At 48.7% G+C, this 19,030-nt stretch overlaps 2 protein-coding genes across 2 annotated transcripts; both read right to left on the bottom strand.

Annotated features, from left to right (window-relative positions):
- Window positions 1–439: 439 nt before the first annotated feature.
- Window positions 440–9,783, bottom strand: PYCR1 (pyrroline-5-carboxylate reductase 1). The gene is made up of 7 exons (XM_075014642.1): window positions 8,888–9,783; window positions 8,101–8,171; window positions 7,295–7,474; window positions 6,023–6,244; window positions 4,940–5,032; window positions 3,037–3,200; window positions 440–2,893 (listed from the first exon to the last, which is right to left on the bottom strand). Exons 1-7 carry the CDS (start codon window positions 8,952–8,954, stop codon window positions 2,737–2,739), a joined length of 954 nt encoding a protein of 317 aa, XP_074870743.1. The 5' UTR covers window positions 8,955–9,783; the 3' UTR covers window positions 440–2,736.
- A 3,223-nt stretch (window positions 9,784–13,006) lies between these two features.
- MYADML2 (myeloid associated differentiation marker like 2) lies at window positions 13,007–15,650 on the bottom strand. The gene has a single exon (XM_075014644.1). It carries the CDS (start codon window positions 15,260–15,262, stop codon window positions 14,354–14,356), a length of 909 nt encoding a protein of 302 aa, XP_074870745.1. The 5' UTR covers window positions 15,263–15,650; the 3' UTR covers window positions 13,007–14,353.
- Window positions 15,651–19,030: the final 3,380 nt, after the last annotated feature.

The raw sequence follows: 19,030 nt of genomic DNA on the forward strand, positions 1-19,030 counted from the left end.
ACCCTTCCCCAAGAGAGGCCACTAACTGTAGTGCACGTGCTTGGGAAACAGGCTGTGTTGCCTCCTGTCCCCCATTCAGGCTACAGTAATTGGTGGCATTGCAGGTTAGTGCTGGGTAAATGCTACTTCTGCCCCTAGAAGCAGCCCGTGCTGTAGCTCTCCCCCTTGGTGGGAGGTCACCATAGGACAGTCTCTCACCCCATTACAATGTGGAAACCCTGAACTAACATTTCAGCCAGGTTTTTCCCTCCCACCACTAACACCAAGAGCTACTGAATCTGTGAGTGCAGCCTCTGTGCTACAGCCCGCAGGAGCCCTAAAGAGCAGGGTTGGACCTTCACCCATCTCCCACCTTAGGAATTAGTATTCAGTGAAAACAAACCCTTCCTCCTGGCTAAAGTTCACTGCCAGGGACAGGACTCAACACACACAAGCCCCAGGCTGAGAAGCAAAATTTATTGTGCAAAGAGGGATGGAGAGCAAGTGTGTGTAATTCAGCAGTTGTACACACACACACCCCTGCCCCCCAGCAAGACAACATTTACCTTTGTAACAGCAACCACCTGTCTCCACTGCACAGGGAGTGAGCCTTCCAGCCCAGGCACAAAGCTGCACCAGCTACACTCTAGCCAGTGCACTACAAACACTCATGCAGAGTCTCAGGCTAGCCCCCTTCCCTCAGCTGCAGGAGGGCAGGTCAGGCTGAGCTAAGCCATCAGACTGCCTGGCATAGGAGGCTCTCCCCAACTGCCATGGACACACCCCCACCACCAGCGCTCTACATGCTACTTATGCGCTTGGTCTCTACCCCCAGGGTTGGCACAGGAAACTGGCCCAAGAAGGTCTGACACCACCAGACTGTAAACCTCAGCTCAGACAGAAGGCGAGGCCTGGGTGAGGAAACTACTCCACAAGTGAAGCACTGCTGCCCCCTCTTACTTGGGCCAGCAGTGGCCAAGATGCTCAGACAGATGAAGGACAATGCTAGCACATGCAGACAGGCTCTTTCCAGCCCCTGCCTCCCCCCATTGGAGCTGAGACAGGAAATGGTCTAGAACAATGTTTCCCAAACTTAAGAACATTTGTGTGCCCCTTTGGACTTACTGGTGTACCCCTATTCTCAGTGCCATCCCAGTGCGTATCTCCTCATTTTTAGTAATTTACTTTCTGCTATGTACCCCTGGAAATCCGTTCATGTATCACTTCATGTACACTGGTCTAGAACAATGTTTATCCACCTATGTAATTGCCTTGCTGGCTGGCTTCCAATGCACCCCAGGAAAGGGAGGGCAGGTGGCTGTTGTCTAGCCCAAGAATTTTTGGTGCATAACAGGTTTTCCAAGGGGGTGGTATGGCTCCCACACAGGGACAGGGAAGCTACATGAACCCAGATTATCTTAACCCCTTGCTGTGAATGGGTCACACAAAGCAGCAGGTGAAAAAATGACAAGCAAACAGCCTGTGCTGCTGGTCCTGCGATGGCTCCTAACATAACTGTACAGAAATTCAACAGATGCCTCCACAGCTAGCGTCTGCCAGCCCAGGCATTTCTCCTCTCTCCCATCAGTGCACGAGGAAGCTGCAGCTGGGAAGGAGTGACAGATCACACAGAAAAGAGGCATGCAGCAGGGGGAGGACTGCCAGGGGCTGCAGTGTATACTGGGGAAAGGTACACAGCCTACTGCTGCTTGAGCTGGACCACAGAACCTCACCAAGGACTGATGGAAACACTGGAGACTGAGAAGGAGGGAAGATGAAATGAGAAAGGAACCACCTGCATTTGGAGGAACCCTGGGAAATCAGCTCCAAAGGAAGGGATGACAGGCTCTATATATGCAACTGGACAAGACTCCGGGGAAATGAACAAACCTTGCTCAGGCCTGGAAGCGGGCGTGATCTAAACGGGAGTTCCCCTCCCGCTCTGATCCTAGGGCACCAAGGACAGCACAGGCCGACAAGGAGGAAAAGCGTTTGGAAGAAACGAGCATTCTCGGGGGTGCATAGGTGGTAATGCTAGGAGTGGCCCCTGCTCAGAGGCAGCAGGAAAAGGGAACACTCACTGGAGTTGAGGCCTTCTGAGCAGTTCATCCTGATAGGGAGGAAGTGGCAGGGACCCCAACAGTGTCAGAAGAAGGGCAATTCAGGGCCTAGACTGCAACTCACACCAGGAACAGGAAGATATGCCTGCTCTGAGAGTTGCACAGAAGATCAGGGAGCTGCACTAGGCACCTGCTGAAATGTGGATTCTGGCCAAGGGAAAAGCAAGGAACTTCCATCCCAACCCCAGTACCATACCCAGTGGGGCAGCTTCTACTCTCAGTAGAGAAGAAAATGAAATGGTGATAGGGCCCCCATTGGCTCCCCAGGATTCAGAGCCAAGTGGCAGCAGGATACTCCTTAATAAATCCCTCCAAACAAACTACTGTCAGGGAGACCATTAATGTGGAGGTTAGCTTTACAGAAGAGCCAGCCCCCTGGCCTGAGGAGATACTGTGTTCCCCCATAACTGGCTGTGTCAGCGATGGATCAACCCCTCTGTCCAAAAGGACAGAAAGTACTAGCAAAGGTACTCCCAACCCTGCAGCCCTCAGCTGGAAGCTAAGATCTGTTTTGTACAGCTTTGCTGGGCTGAGGGCCTGGCAAAGGGCTGGGAGCGCCTAGGACTATAACTTTTCCTTTACAGAGCAAGGAGAAAGTGCCCGCAAGGGAGCCAGTGCCTGGACGAGCCTCATCCTGTCAGTTCTTCTTGGGCGACCGGGTGCTGCTGAACAGACTGACTTTGCTGACAGAGGCCATGGAAACAGAGGGAGACTCCAGTTTCACCTTATCCAGAAGGGTCTTCTTAATGGCAGCCGGGGAGATCTTCTCCTGATCTGCTAGGTGCTGCAGCTCCCTGCAGGCAGAGTCAGGTCAGTTAGTGGGAAAAGCAGAACCATAACAAAAGAGGCATCTGGACACGAAGGAGCAGCAGAGCTCTGCAGCCTTCCTGTTAGGGCACCAGCTGCCAAGTGACAGGGAGGCTTTACATGTGCTCACCTTGTGCGAATACAGGAAGCTTCCACAGCATTGATGAGCAGTGAGCGAAAGCCTCCACTTTCCAGGAAGTGCAGGGCATAGATGGTGGCTCCCCCAGGTGAGCAGACATTGTCCTTCAGCTGCCCAGGATGCTCCTCAGATTCCAACAGCATTTTGGCAGCACCCTACAGCAGGAAAGGGAGCGAAAATGTTTGTCAAAAACAGGACCTAGAGCAGGGGTCTGCAACCAAAATAACGAGAAAAGGCATTTTTTCAATTTGCTTACAAATCAATATTTCAGGAGCTGCAATGCACATGAATACGACAGTCCTTAATAACATCAAACAATACTTTGTCACCCCTATTTTAAGGAAGGTGAACACACAATAATTTGTAATGCGATCCATGTAAATATTTAACCCTTTTCTGAGTCCTAGTAGGCTCCGAGATCAGTCCTACCTAGTGGCAATGACTACCAGAAATTAATTGGCGATCCAAAGGGGGAACAATTTAGGAGCATGCAGTATTCCAGGGGTCGGCAAACTTGTTATCATCTTGGGCCCCACTTTTTCTCCCTGCAATTAGCAGGGCCCCTTCCCCAGCTTGTCCAGTGCCCCAGAAGCGAGCACTGGTCTCCCAAGTTACACGCCATGCTCCCTTGGCAATACCGGGGGCAAGAAGAGGAGCCAGCAGAGGTTGCAGTGGGGAGGCTGATTGCACCGTATTCCTGTTATGAAATTTTGTGCCCCCAACCTACTGGTTACAGCAGAAGCATCTGGAGATAAATTCCTTTTCCAGCATTTCACTGGTTCAGCTTAAGCAAAAGTCTATAAATGGCACACCAAGATGGAGAGCGCCTTTCAAAGCACACTGGCAGCAAAATAGTTAGCTGAGGCCTGTTTTTCAGGCACAGGTTTGCAGCACTTGTCAGGCCTGGCTCTCCCTCAACCTTAATTGTGCCATCTGTGAAATGGGTTTAATAATAATTCCTGTCTCAAAGAGATATAGGGAAAATTAACCAAAACTTATTGGTTGATGTCTATGAGCAGCCTATGGCAAACTTGCTCTTGAAGAATCCTAGCTGCTGGGACCTACAGCCCACAGCATGAAGGCAAGCTGAAAGCCCATCAGTGGTAGGTAGACCCTGAGCCTTAGATCATCACAGACCTAGGGAAGTACATGCAAGAGAATCCAACAGCCCCCAGTGAATGTGAGCCTCCTTTTAACATCCAAGCTGAACATTTTTTTTCTTCCCTCCTACTCCCCTGAGTCCATAGCTTGAGAAAATCTTAGTATTAATTAATATGAGCACAATGTCCAAAACCCTGACAGTAACTGTATGGCAATCAGTTCAATGCAGCTCCATGTGGTAACTGTGGCAATGAAGCACCCCTGGAAGCTGCTTCTCCCCAGTCCTAGGCTGGCTCCATTCACAGCTGGGCTGTGCTCCCAGCTTGAACCAGCCTCCACAAGGAGAGTGCTTACCTTGCCAGTGAGTGGCAATGCCTGGGCTGGCTGGCTGAGCTCCCAGCATGAACCCGCCCCCACAGATCTTATTTCCCTAAACAAAAAGGGAGAGGGGAGCCGCAGGTTGCTGACCTCTGGCCTAGAGGATTCCAACCGATGCGAATTCTAGTTCCCTACTGCTGGATGGCTGCAGTAGCAATGGGCCCCTTTCACCACAGTTGCAGGGAACCTGGAAACCCAGCTCAGAGTTGCAAGTGTGCAAAGGAGTAATGCTTCACTCTTCCCACCCCAGCCTCCTTCAAAGCCACGTGCTCCTCCAGCAACCTCAGGGAAACTCCAACTAGGGAGATCAGCATCTGAACAAATGGTCAGCGTGGGCCTAATCTAATCTGGGTGTTTACAGACCATTCTGCTTGGGCCAGATGTGAACTCGATGTCTGGAAGGGAAGGTACTGACCAGTAAGGCCTGGGCTCCAAGTCGGACAGCTAGTCTGCGGGGAAGTCCCATCTTCACACCTCCATCTGCTAGAGCATCCAGTGCTGTGAATGCCTGAGAGACCAGAAACAGCATGACAGCGATCCAAGCCTTGGAAACTAACGTGTGCTCAAGGCTGCAGCACTCCCCAGCAAAGAGAGTGTTGCCCAAGGCTCTTGGATCACTGGGGACCCTCACCACTTACAGAGTCGTGATAAAATTACTCTTCCTTCAGGACAACCTCATGAAGATGCAAGACAGGGCAGCCAGGAACTCAGTCCTCATGTTCCCCAGCGAGTGCTGCAAACCAAGCTTCACATCTACCCTGAGGGCTTCAGTCTTGGGCAGGACGATTCAGACTCTAAATTCATTTATCCTTAACCCCAGATGAAATTGCTGACAAGTGGCCAAACTGGTACCCAGTTTTTGGAATGTGGATGCTGGTCCACTAGGTACTGAACAGAATCTCACACTCACAAGCATATTCTGGCTCAAAGGGAGGCACACAATGGCCCACAGGTGCATCCAGCCCATTAGATGCTGCAGTCTAGCCATGAACTCCTGCTGGGGAGTGTGACTGGGACAGCCTGGGCCAGGAGGAACCAACCCAACTCCTGGGCAGCACGGAGAGTTTAACCCCTGTCCCCTCCCCTTCTGCTCCCTCCCCCAACAGCTCAGCTCCCTCAGTAACTGGGCAGCACAGTCCCCATACCACCAGCCCTGATTTTTGGCTGGCAAGGGGGAAGAGAGAAGACCCAGGCCACACCTGCATATTTGGAAGGCACATCCTGCCCCAGCCTTCCCTAACTGTCACACCATATAATTTCCCTACCTGATTTGGTCCTTAGGCCAAAACGTTTGCCCACCCTGATCTAGCTGTCAATAGGCTCTCACGGCTGAGCTGGTCTGGCTTTGAATGAGACACCTACAGGTTATTAAAAATCCAGGTGATTACAATTCAAATATGCACCTTCAGTCAAATCTACAGCATAAACTGATATCATTCATGTTCTCAGCTCCCATGTTCTCCATTTGACTTGCATAACCCAAGGAAGTGGCACCTACGTAAGCAGGGCCGCTACCGCTGAGCCCTGTAACAGCATCTATTAGGTCCTCTTCTACTTCAGTGCAGAAGCCGACACTGGCCATCAACTGTTCCAGGAGCTTCCCATCTTCCACTTCTGCATGAGTCCCCGTGGCATAGACAGTAGCACCTTCTCGCACGATCACAGGTGTGTTAGTCATGCACCTGATCACTTTTGGATTGGGACAGAAGGCAGAAAGTTTCTTGGGATGGGAAAGAGTTGGAGACAGGAAGGGAAGGAGAAAGAGAGACCAAGAACCAGATTCAGTACAACTCTGTGTCTGGAGTAAACCGCCTTCTAGGAAGCAAGGGTAACAGACCTCTTTCTCATCCTACCCCCAAGTACTTCTGCAGAATGTTCATCAAGATTCCCTCTTTTAAACCTTTCCCAAGCCCTTAGTGCAATGTCCCTTGACGTATAGGTGAAATTCTGTTACAGAATACTAGGTATAGCATACCCATCCCTGACACTATCAATCTAGCACAAACCCGGTAGTCTCTATGAAGGCAACTCCTGCAGACACCTGGTAGAATGTGCCTCTATGAATGCAGAACGGCTGGCAGCCTTTAGCAGGGGAAGAGAAGACCTATTACATTTTCACATGATTATGGGAATGGCCAGGAATGACACCAGGGTTCTACTGACACAGACCCCAATTCTCATGCATAGCATGACAGTCCTGCAACAGAGAGGCTGCAAAACGGATGGACCTCCTTACTGGTATATGAGGGGTTCCCTTGTGGTTTTCGGCCAGAACAGCCACACACCCCTTTGCAAGAAAGAGATATTCCACCTGTGCAGCTAGAATGCATAGCACCTTGACTATAATGGGCTTCAAGACTACCCCTTACAGACCATTGCAGCTAGGACAAAAATTCGAGACTATTTTAGTTTATCCTGGGTATGATTAGGAGGTGCATATGTGGCCTAGTGCAACCTTTGTACCTCCAAATATGGGCTGCAGTCCAGAAATGGACCAGAGTCTCAAGGGCAAACAGTGCTTCACTCAGAAGCAGTAGTGTTCCCAGTGCCAGAAATGAAAATTTACTCAAACTGAGGCAGATAGGAAAACAAGCCAGTCTCAAAACCAGGTACCCCAAGGTTCCAGGCCTCTGGGAAAAACTTTCTATAGTTTCAATGCCCTGACTTCAAGAAGCTTCAGCTGCACATCAATCACAATGCAGGCACATAGCCTGTAGACCAACCCCTCAGCCCTCTGACACCTCCAGCAATGAAGCACACTGTCCCTTACCTTCTCAATGGAGCTGATAGTGACACCAGCAGCACATGAGACCACGATGTGGCGATTCTCTATATCTGAGCCAATTTCATCCAGTATGAAGGGGATGATGGGAGGTTTCACAGCCAGGAACAGAACGTCACTGTTCTTAACCGTTTCCTTGTTACTTATAGTGAAGTTTACACCTATTTTCTGGAACAATTTGAAAGTTACATAGCAATAGCACCTCATTCCTAGAACTTCGTTGCATTCTCATGGCTTTTGGGATCAGGATTCCATCAAGCTTGGCGAGCCACCAACACACAACAGTCTTGCTTACCAGACATTCTAGAGACAGGCTATAGCAGGAGAGAGCACAGCAGTAACCCTATGAGACAAGACAGGATTTTTGGTTTTGTTGGGGAAGGGGGGCTGCGAGAGGGCAGAATCAATGTTACCTCCCCAGCCTTTGCATCTGACGATCAGTTCCACACTGTACCTTCACCGTTGTGCAGTCTTGCAATCTGAACATAATTGACTATTTGTATCTTACATTCCCAAAGTGGTTCTCAATTGGCTTCTCTGTGCAAGAATCTCTTTGCCCCAAAGAAGGGAACCAATCAACTTTCCTAGCTGTCAGTAAGTGAACCCAACTGCCAGTGGCAGGAAGTTCAGAGAAGAGATGATTCAGACTCCGAAGGGGCCCCATTGAGCCAAACAGAGAAACACCATACAATGCTGAACGCCACAGTTCTGCCTTGATGTCATTACAAACACGTTGAGACATTTATAAGATTTGTGTGGGTAGGAGTTTGTATTTTATGAACCCTAGAACTTACCCTCAGTCCAGATACAGTTGGAAGGTCAGTGTCTGGGGAACTTGCTGTGATCTTATGAGCAGCCAAGATCCCTAAGAAAGGGATAGATAACTTCAGTTTGAGTTCCATGTGTCCTGCTTACCCAGAGCTTCTTCACTGTTATCTATTCAGATTATTCTAATTAGGTCATTTCCCCCAGCTTCCTGTTGTCCCCTGGCTCACTTATGTAAATTCTGATCTTAATGTTCTGCATTCTCAAGAATGCTGTGCCTTCAGGCTGAAATATACAAATGTGCACCAAATAAGTAGGGCAGTTTTAATTCACACCTTTTATTATTTGAATGCAAGTTCACGTGTGGATATGTATTTTGGTATAATAGCGCTGATATTTAAGTTTTGCTTAAAAGGTTTAAATGTTCTCTTTATTATCCCGAGAGCTCACATCCACGTTTCCCATTGGTCAACGGTGCCTCCCCAAACTTCTGAAAAACAATAATTTGCCTCCTGCAAATCTGCAGAATTTTCTTGGATCCTAAAAGCTGCTGCACCAGCCCCTGCTACTCTCACAGAAAAGATGGACAGGTTGCCACCCTCCTGGGACAGATTTCTCAAAACCACCATGCACTACCCTCCCACCCCACATTCACTGGGTGCTAGCGAGCGTCCCCAGGGCGGGCTTTTCCCCGTACGATTCCTCTGAAATACAAGTCATAGCCCTAAGTACCGGCACGGCAGGGAGTCCTCCTCAGGTCGCTGGCTGGGAGCTTGGAAAGCAACACCAGCAGCAGCCCGCGGGCCCAACACCCACCTGCCGCGGTGAAGCCGCGCGCCAGGGCGAAGGCGAGCTGCCCGGCTCCTATGAACCCCACGCTCATGGTGCGTCCGTGAAGCGGCGGGGCCGTGTGGGACGCAGACGGGTATCCCGCGTGGGGCGGGAAGAGGCGCCGCTGGGACCGCGCTGCCCGAAGCCCGCCCCGCAGCCGGACTCCCAGTCTGTTGCCCACGTGGCTGCTCCGGCGACGAAAGACCGCCTGCCGCTCACCAGGCGCGGCACAGGCACCAGGCGACAGAGTCCAACCAATCCGTGGATGAGGAGGGTGGGGTGTCGCCTGGGCCTGGGCCTGGGCCAATCAGAAAGACTAGGCGGGTTCACCTCTCAGCCCTCGCCAGCCATTGGCGCAATCTGTGTTTGCTATTGCATCATTCCCTGTCTACGAGCGCTGGCAGGGCTCAATTGTCCGGACGGCCATTGTATCCCGGCATGCAATGCTCCAGATACATCGAGCGTCGTCCGGGCCCACGTTGCCTCCTGGGAGTTGTAGTCTCTGCTGAGCGCAAGGTCCCGGCTACTTCGCGGCCTAACTGTCAATGGACGCAGCGGTTCTGGAACGTTCCCGCGCGCCTCCCGGCCCCCCAGTCTGTCCCAGCGCGCGGGGTCCGTGCCGGCCGCTCGCTCGCTGTCTCGCCCCGGCCGGGCGGGCTGCAGCCACACGTGCACTCCTAGCGCCCACGGGCGGGTAGGGACCCGGCAGCAGCCCATGGGGCCCAGCCCCCACTAAGTCATCGCCGCCAGGCCCTGGTCCAGCCGGGCTTACGCGCCCCGAGGGACGGAGGTCCCAGCGCTGCACCACCCGCCTGGGGAAAGAGCTTTTCCTCCCGTCCAGCCTCCCCCTCTGTAACCTCAGACCATCGCTCCTTGTTCTGCGTCTGTCACCGCTGAGAACAGCCTCTCCCCACCCTCCGCAGAGCCCCCCCGCAGGAAGCTGAAGGCTGCTGTCAAATCTCCCCTCAGTCTTCTCCTCTGCCCACTAAATAAGGCCAAATCCCTCAGCTTCTCCGCATAGGTCATGTGCTCCAGCCCCCTACGCATTTTCATTGCCCTCCCCTGAACCCTCTCCAATGCATCCACATCCCTTCTATGCTGCGGGGCGGGATGCAGAACTGGACACAATACTCCAGATGTGGCCTCACCAGTGCCAAGTGGAAGGGAATCATAATTTTTCTAGATCTGCTGGAAATGCTTCTCCTAGTGCACCCCAATATGCCATTATCCACCTTGGGTACAAGGGCACACTTTTGATTCATATCCAGCATCTCATCCACTGTAATCTCTGGGTCCTTTTCTGCTGCTCTTAACTAGTCAGTCCCCATCCTGTGACAATGCTTGGGATTCTTCTGTCCAAAGTGCAGGATTCTGCACTTTGTCTTGTTCAACCTCATCGGATTAATTTTGGTCCAATCCTCCAACTTATCTAGTTCATGCTAGACCCTATGCCTACCATCCAAGATACCTACCCATCCTTCTAATTTAGTTTCATTCTCAAATTTGTTGAGGGTGCAATCCGTCCCCTCATCCAGGTCATTAACATAGCTTTAGCTACCATCTTTGAAAAGTCCTGAAAGTCAGGAGAGATTCCAGAAGACTGGAAAAGAGCAAACATAGTGCCCATCTATAAAAAGGGAGAAGAGAACAACCCGGGAAACTACAGGCCAGTCAGTTTAACTTCTGTACCATGAAAGATAATGGAGCAAATAATTAAGGAATTCATCTGCAAACCTCTGGAAGAAAATAAGGTGACAGCTAAAAGCCAGGATGGATTTGTAAAGAACAAATCACAACAGACCAATCTGATAGCTTTTTCTGACAGGATAACAAGTTTTGTGGATAAGGAGGAGGCAGTGGATGTGGTATACCTAGATATTAGTAAGGCATTTGACACCGTCTCGCATGATCTCCTTATCAATAAACTAAACAAATACAGCATGGATGGGACAACTATAAGGGGGTGCATAACTGATTGCATAACCATTCTCAGAGAGTAGTTATTAATGGTTTGCAGTCATGCGGGAAGGGCATAACGAGGGGTTCTGCAGGAGTCTGTTTTGGGACCTCTTCTATTCAAATACCTTCATCAACAATTTAGATATTGACATAGCAAATACGCTTATTAAGTTTGCAAATGATACCAAGCTGTGAGAGGCTGCAGCTCCTTTGGAGGATAGGGTCAGAATTCAAAATGATCTGGACAAACTGGAGAAATGGTTTGAGGTAAACAGGACGAAGTTTAATAAGGACAAATGCAAAGTACTCCACTTACGAAGGCCCAATCAGCTTCATACATAGAAAATGGGAAACGACTAGAAAGGAGCACTGCAGAAAGGGATTTGGGGTTCACAGTGGACCACAAGAATGAGTTAATGAGTTAACTTATTCCAGTGTTTAACCAACCTGACAGTTAGGAAGTTTTGCCTAATGTCTAACCTAAACTTCCCTTGCTGAGTTTAAGTCCATTGCTCCTTGTCCTATCCTCAGAAGTCAAGGAAAACAATTTTCCTTCTTCCTCCTTGTAACCTTCTTTGAGGTACTCGAAAACAGCTATCACGTCCCCTCTAAGTCTTCTCTTTTCTAAAATAAACAAGCCCAGTCCTTTGAGTCTTTCCTCATAGCTCCTGTTCTCTAGACCTTTAATCATTCTTGTTGCTCTTCTTTGGACCTTCTCTGGACCTTTTCTTGAAATGTGGTGCTCAGAACTGGACACAGTGCTCCAATCGAGGCCTAATCAGCACACAGTGGAGTAGAAGAATGACTTCTCCTGTCTTGCTCTCAATACTCCTGTTAATGCATCCTCAAATCATGTTGGGAAAAAAAAAGAAAAGCAACAGCATCACACTGTTGACTCATATGTAGCTCGTGGTCCACTATGACCCCTAAATCCCTTTCTGCAGAGCTCCTTCCTATACAGTCTTTCCCCATTTTCTATGTATGAAGCTGATTGTTTCTTCTTAAGTGGAGCACTTTGCATTTGTCCTTATTAAACTTCATCCTGTTTACCTCAGACCATTTCTCCAGTTTGTCCAGATCATTTTGAATTCTGACCCTGTCCTCCAAAGCAGCTGCAGCCCTTCAGAGCGTGGTATCATCTGCAAACTTAATAAGTGTACTTGCTATGCCAATATCTAAATTGTTGATGAAGGTATTGAATAGAACTGGGCCCAAAACAGACTCCTGCAGAATCCCTCTGCTTATGCCCTTCCAGCATGACTGCGAACCATTAATAGCTACTCTTTGACAACGTTCATCCAGCCAGTTATGCACCCACCTTATAGTAGCCCCATCTAAGTTGCTTTTGCCTAGTTTATTGATAAGATCATGCAAGACTGTATCAAATGCCTTACTAAAAGCTAGGTATACCACATCCACTGCTTCTACCTTATCAAATGGCTTGTTATCCTGTCAAACAAAACTATCAGATTGGTCCAGCATGATGTGTTCTTTCCAAATCTGTCCTGGCTATTAGCTATCATCTAGTTTTCTTCCAGATGTTTGCAGATAAATTCCTCAATTATTTGCTCCATTACCTTTCCCAGCATAGAAATTAAACTGACTGGTCTGTAGTTTCCTGGGTTATTTTTCTTTCCCTTTTTATGGTCTTCTGAAATCTCTCCTCACTTCCAGGACTTTTCAAAGAAGCTAGCTAAAGGTACCAATACCTCCTCTATCAGCTCTCCGAGTATTCTAGGATGCATTTCACCAGGCCCTGGTGTCTTGCAGACATCTAATTTTTCTAAGTAATTTTTAAACTTTTTTTTTTTTTTTTTTTTATCCTCTAGGCCTACACCCTTCCCACTAGCATTCCCTATGTTAGGCATTTCTGCATCTGACTTTGGTTTCTACCTTGCCGGATTGGGAATTCCTCAGATGAAGAGCTGTTTCCATTGGGAATAAACCTGAAATGGTGGGTCATGCTAGAGGAAACCAGAGAGAGTGTTTGCTGAAGGAGGATTAGGGAGGCACCTGTGCAGCTAGCAGGCAAACAAAGAACGGAGAGTTAGGGGATCCTGGAATGTAATCTGGTCTAAGGAAATTGGCTGGATCCAGGGCCACCCCTAGCAACAAAGTACACAGCTGCGTAAAGCACCACAAAATTTGAGGCTTCATGGACCTGGATCTATTAACAATGCAAGCATTTTTCCCCCATTTAGACTGATCCTATGTAACCAGCTTTATCTGTGACCTGCAAGGGCCTGGAACACTTGAGTGGGACCAGTCCATTTCTGTCCCCATTCTTTTTGCACAGAACACTCCTTTAATTTCCTCGAGGTGGATAAGTCCTTGCCGTCCGTTTAAATATATAATGGCCTATAAAGCAACTTTTTACGTGAGCATGGAGCAGTCTCCAGACACTTCTTCAGTGAAGAGTGGGGAGCTTAAACCACGGATCCACCACCCTCTCCAGCTCTGGGCATTAGCACCGAGTCAGCACCTTTCACTGCTGTAATGTCTTAGATTACAGGGGTCAGCAACCTTTCTGAGGTGGAGAGCTGCAATTTGACCTTTTGGCCTCTATGTACGGTCAGCCTGCTGGCGATACTTTTAAAAGTCACTAATAGTCCTTTTTACAACCGCCTCATTAATAAATAAAGATGCGGAGCTTTACCACTTAGGTGGTGGTTGGTAGCATTAACTGGTCTTTCTTTAAGCCACAGATTGAAAAAAAGGCTTTGAGCGAGCTTCTGGCTGCATGGGGGAGGACGGGCAGGGCTAAACCCCTGCCTTGCATGCCAATGAAAACTCAGACTGTGTGCCACTCTTGGCACCCATGCCAGGGGTTGCTTACAACTGATTTAGAGGGTACTTAAGAATATTCCCTAATCTTTCCAACATGCACAGGCACATGCACAAGGCTACATACTTATTACACACTGTGTGGGTAGGAGGCACTTCTAGTCTCCAAATCAGCATCATTTCTGTAATGCCCTTCTCCCTCAACCCCATTCTGGTCAGAATCTCCCACCTTTACAAGCAATGAGTTCCTCATCGTAAATAATGTCAAACAGTTGGGATTTTGAAGGATCCTTGTTCTGTTCCATAGCTGCTGCTGTCTGCAAATTCCTCAGTTCCCCCAGATACAGTCACTCATCCTTGCATTTTATTTGGCTTGGTAATCCAGTGGCCCATAGAACCAATCTTGCAGGACTGGAGGTGCAAGGATACTTTCCACAGTTTGCTATGCTATTCTTTGCTTCAATAAAGAAGGGATGAAACAAATGTTGAGGGTTAGAAGTAGTTCTCTCTCTTTTCAGGTTCACCTGTTGCCCAGCCCATTGCATGTTATTCATATCCTGGTGCAGTATTAACTCTGAAGTTTGGTTTCTATTTCATTTATTGGTGTGTCTGGATCAGCAGTTACTTTCTAGGACCTCTGTCTCCAACTGATTTCCAGCTCTGTGTGGTTGATTCTGCCCTGATAGCTATGTGGGAGTAGCATTGGATCTAAGGGTGTGAGACAAAGCGGACGCGTTGAGAGTATGCCAAGTCCACGATATAAAGCACCAGATTCACATAGGTAAATATAGCAATCACCAGTTGGCTGTCCCAAGGGCATTTGCCCTGGGAGCACTGGTAAGGGCGCCATGGGGACCCATATTTACTATCAAAGCAGAACACTGGCCAGATCACTGCTGCACTCACATACATGAGGATGGCCATGAATGTGTAAATGACCACAAAACGCTCAAAGGGGCACCGCAGCATTGCTGTTCTTCCTGTGACATTGAAGGCCACTACCAACACTGTCACCACAAAGCAGAAGCTATAGACAGCTACACACCATTGGGTAGCCACATAATTGTTGTACTGACTGTCATTTACCAGTGCCCCAAAGATGATGCAGGCCACGAAGGCCTGAACAATTTTCAGGAGGCCAGATACTGTGGCCATGTAGTTGGTCACCTGGCCTGGCTTGGCTCTGGTTAGAAACACCTCCACAGCATAAGCAACAAATAGCAGCCCAGCAAAGATACTAGCTGCTATGCGGAAATCTCTCACCTTGCAGCTGACGCGATTACAGTCAAACTGGACAAAATAGAGTGGGTAGATCACAGCTGATGTGACGGACATGAGAGTGGCCAGCATGGCAAAAGCAGCCGTGAAATTTCCCCAGGAGATGCTCAGGCAGCTGTGGAGATGAGTGAACTCACAGGTTATTATAAAGATGGAAACAGCAAAACAGAAGCACCAGGAGAACATGCAGAAGGTTCCATAGGCTGCGCTGAATCCCCCCTGGTGGGCCACCAGGCTGAATGTAGTACATCCAAATACCACCTGAAATAAACGGGCCACTCCCACTGGGGAGGCCACTGCTGCTGTGTTCAGATATGGCCCTCCTGAGGTCTCCATCATCTCATCAGCGCAGGCAACAAGAGAGTTGAAGACCCCACAGCTTCCTTTGAGGTTACCTTTTGGTTTCCTCTCCCTAAATATCCACTTGACACTGAGACAATATGATGGAATAATGGCCCGAATCTGTTCTCTATCCCTCTGCCAGCATCTTCACTGAAAATGGATTACTGACAGCCTCGCAAAGAAACTTAATTTTCTGTAGTAACATTGACTGTTTCTGTTTGCAGGCTTCAGGTATCAGAGAGCTGTGAAGATCAGCTAACCTTGCGGTGCCAGACAGGATCTGTGAAGGTTCTCTCTTATTTTGTCTTTTCACCGTCTCTTCTTTCTGTCTCCAGCGTGATCACTTTCTCCTTGGGAGCTAACGTTTTATTCTGTTTTAGCTTTGCAGCTGTAGTTCTCTGCTTTGGTGGCACAGAAATGCAGTAATATAAATAGGTGGCTGTATTAATAGTCCTGGAATGGAATGAACTCTGTTCCCTGAAAGGATGATGAGCTAGTGTTAGTTACACTCAAGCTGTGGACTCCATTAGGTCCGCATTTCCTCTGCCACCTGTTTTGTCATTTGAACATGGACTTTCTGTTAGCATTCCCAGACCCTGCAATGGTACTTTTGGGAAGGGTCTAAGATCCTTCTACACAACAGAAGCTGCAGTTCGATGTTACAGATTCAATGGCGCCAGGTGGGCATGTAAAAATCACAGAACCAGTGGGAGGGAGAGCATATGGAGCCAATGGCACAGCAGAGACCGATGAATTTTGTTCCATTCGATATTGCCTGGTAATGGAGTTAGATGTAGGTCAGAGTTCCGAGGGGCAGCATCTAAGGGCTGAGAAAAATGTTTCCATTACCAGTATGATCTGATTCTGTTTTGTGCTTTGCTCCAGCAGTTCTTTGGTACCTGGAACATATCCAATGGCTCTTGCCACCACATGTACATCTTTGACCCTCTAGGACCACACTCTCTACCAGAAACCCACTGACTGCTACACTTACCTACATGCCTCTGCCTTGCATCCAGCACAACCACATGATCCATTGTTTATAGTCAAGCCCATACATACAATCACATCTGCTCTGATCCTACTGACAGAGACGGAAAACTTCAAGACCTCTGCAAAGCATTTATAAAATTTAATTATCCACCCAGAGAAATAAAAAAGGAAAAGAGAGAGATTGACAGAGCCAGATGAATACCCAGAAACCAGCTACTCCAAGATAGTCCACAGAAGATCAAGAACAAAAGACCTCTTGTCATCACCCATAGCCCCCCAACTCAAACCGCTGCAACACATCATTAAAAACCTACAGCCTATTCTAGATCATGCTACTACACTCCAGAAGGCCCTAGGTGACAGGCCTGTCCTCTTCTACAGACAACCTCCTAACCTAAGAAATATTCTCACCAGCAATCACAGGTTACACCACAGTAATACTAATCCTGGAACCATCACTGGACCTAACCATATTACTTACAAGATCAAGGGCACATTCTTGTGCACATGGAGAAACATTATATATGCTGTTATGGGCCAACAATGCCCTGCCACTATGTACATTGGACAGGCTGGGCAAAAACTTCACAAAAGAATAAATGGACACAGAGCAGACATCAGGAAACTCAATACACACAAGCTGGTCAGGGAACACTTCTATGGAGTGGGCCATTCTGTTAAAGACCTGAGACTTTAAAAACAGATGAATTGGAATTCATATTCAAATTTGACACATTAACACGTGGTATGAACAGAGACATTAATTACCTCATGCATTACAAGGACTGCTTCCCTTCCTTTGATGCTCATAATTATCTCAGACTGGACACTTAACATGCCTTGTCCCTCTGTCACCTACTTCAGGCCTATGTACTTGATTTGTCATTTTTTTTTTTTTTTTTTTTTTGCAATTTTTCTGTCTTTTGGTCCTCTGTACTTATAAGTGTCAGTCTGTATTAGAAATGAGATTGATCTGAAGAAGTGGGTCTGTCCCATAAAAGTTCATTACCCAATAAATCACCTTGTTAGTCTTTAAAGTGCTATATTTCTGCTGTTTTGTTTTGTTGGAGTACAGACTAACATGGCTATGTCTCTGTTACCCCTAGTTCACTGATCAATAGGGTGCTGAATCTAGCACGTTCTCTTGGCTTAGGATGAAGCTTTTGCAATCCGTGGAATTTCATGTCCAGTTCTTGACCCACTGACGTTTTGTTTGTGCACTGGATGTAAGGGAATGGAGGAATATGCATTTCCTTCCTTAAAGTGAAGCAGGCTGGTAGATAGGCTCTCTTCGCAGTGTTGGCTCAGAAAAGCAGAAAGACTTAACCCAGCAGTGGTTTCCAGCTTTTTTAAGCATAAGATCACATTTTGAATTTAAGTGCAGCCTAGGATCTACTTTTTGTCCCTCCCTGAGGCCCACCCCGCTCACCCCACCCTCACTCACTGTCAGTGGGCTGGGGCACATTGTTGGTGTATGGAAGGGGTGATGGGTGCAAGCTCTGGGCAGGAGATTGATTGCAGGAGCGGGGTCAGGACTGAGGCAGAAGACTGAGGTACAGAACAGGGTTTGGGAGGGGGTTTGAGGTGCCGGCTTTGGAAGGGGGCTGTGGTAGAGGTACAGGCTCCTGCTGGGCAGTGCTTACCTTGTATAGCTCCTTACCACTGATGCCAGAGGGCTAAAGCAGGCTGCCTGCCGTGGCCATGTGCCACTCCCAGAAGCAGCCTGCTTGTCCCTATGGACCCTTGGAGAAGACATGTGGCTGTGTGCTGCTCCAGCCTGCAGCCCGTTCCCACAGCTTCTGTTGGCTGGAGCATAGAGACAGCTCCTGCAGAAATGCAGATAGGTGATGGCTGCTTCCAGGGCAGTGTGAGATCAGGGCAGGTGAGAGCCTGTCTTACCCTCACTGCATGGTCTGACTTTCAGCAGCTGGAGACTGTGATTGACTAACAGAAGCTCCAGAACTGACCAGTTGATTGCAATCTACCAGTTGGTGACCACTGACCCACAGTAATTATAGTAATAATTTTATTCCCCATCTCAAAGGTTTCAAACTTTTAAGAAGATACTGTCACAAAGTCCTCAACTGCTCTTTAAGGGTTTTGTACTTCTGGGTGGCTCCTTGTGTGCCTCAGAGGCTCATAGAGGCCCCTTCTGTTGCCCTGGGACTTCCCAGAGCCAAGGGTCTCCCTTCACAGAGCCATTTGTATCACTGGCCAGTCTTAATTTGGGGTGCACTAGATCCCCCTCACCAGCCTCTCGCTGCTCAGGCTCTGTCCCAGTTGGTCCACCCTCTAGGGAAGTGATGGGGGGAGTCCAGTCCCACCCACTGCCCTGGACTCCAGCCCAGGGACCCTAGTGAAAGCAAGCAAGCTGGTGGGGGCTTTTTGCCCCATCACACACAGCAACCTTTCCCTAGGCCTCTTCACCCACCACTACCCTCTGGGGTCTTTTCCTCCCCCTGCACTATGTAGCAGGGGTACTGGGCTGTGTCTTGGCACCTCAAGTCCTCCAACATCCTTCTCTCTCGGCACTACTCCCCCTCCCTCCTACTGCCTGGGAAAGGCTTTTATAGAAAGCCTGGAGGCCTTAATGGGCCACAGGTGCTTTAATTATGGGCTGTTGCTGGCTGACTCCTGATGCGCCACAGCTGCCTATCCAGCCTGCAGGACTCCACCCTCTGTGAGCCTACCAGGGGAACAAAAAGGGGTTCCTCCTGCACCCAACCTGTCCTCCCTCCATCAGGTGCTGGTCAGCTGCAGTCTGTGATCTGC

This window comes from Carettochelys insculpta, chromosome 20 (assembly GCF_033958435.1).
Source record: "Carettochelys insculpta isolate YL-2023 chromosome 20, ASM3395843v1, whole genome shotgun sequence".
Classification (NCBI taxonomy): domain Eukaryota; kingdom Metazoa; phylum Chordata; order Testudines; family Carettochelyidae; genus Carettochelys; species Carettochelys insculpta.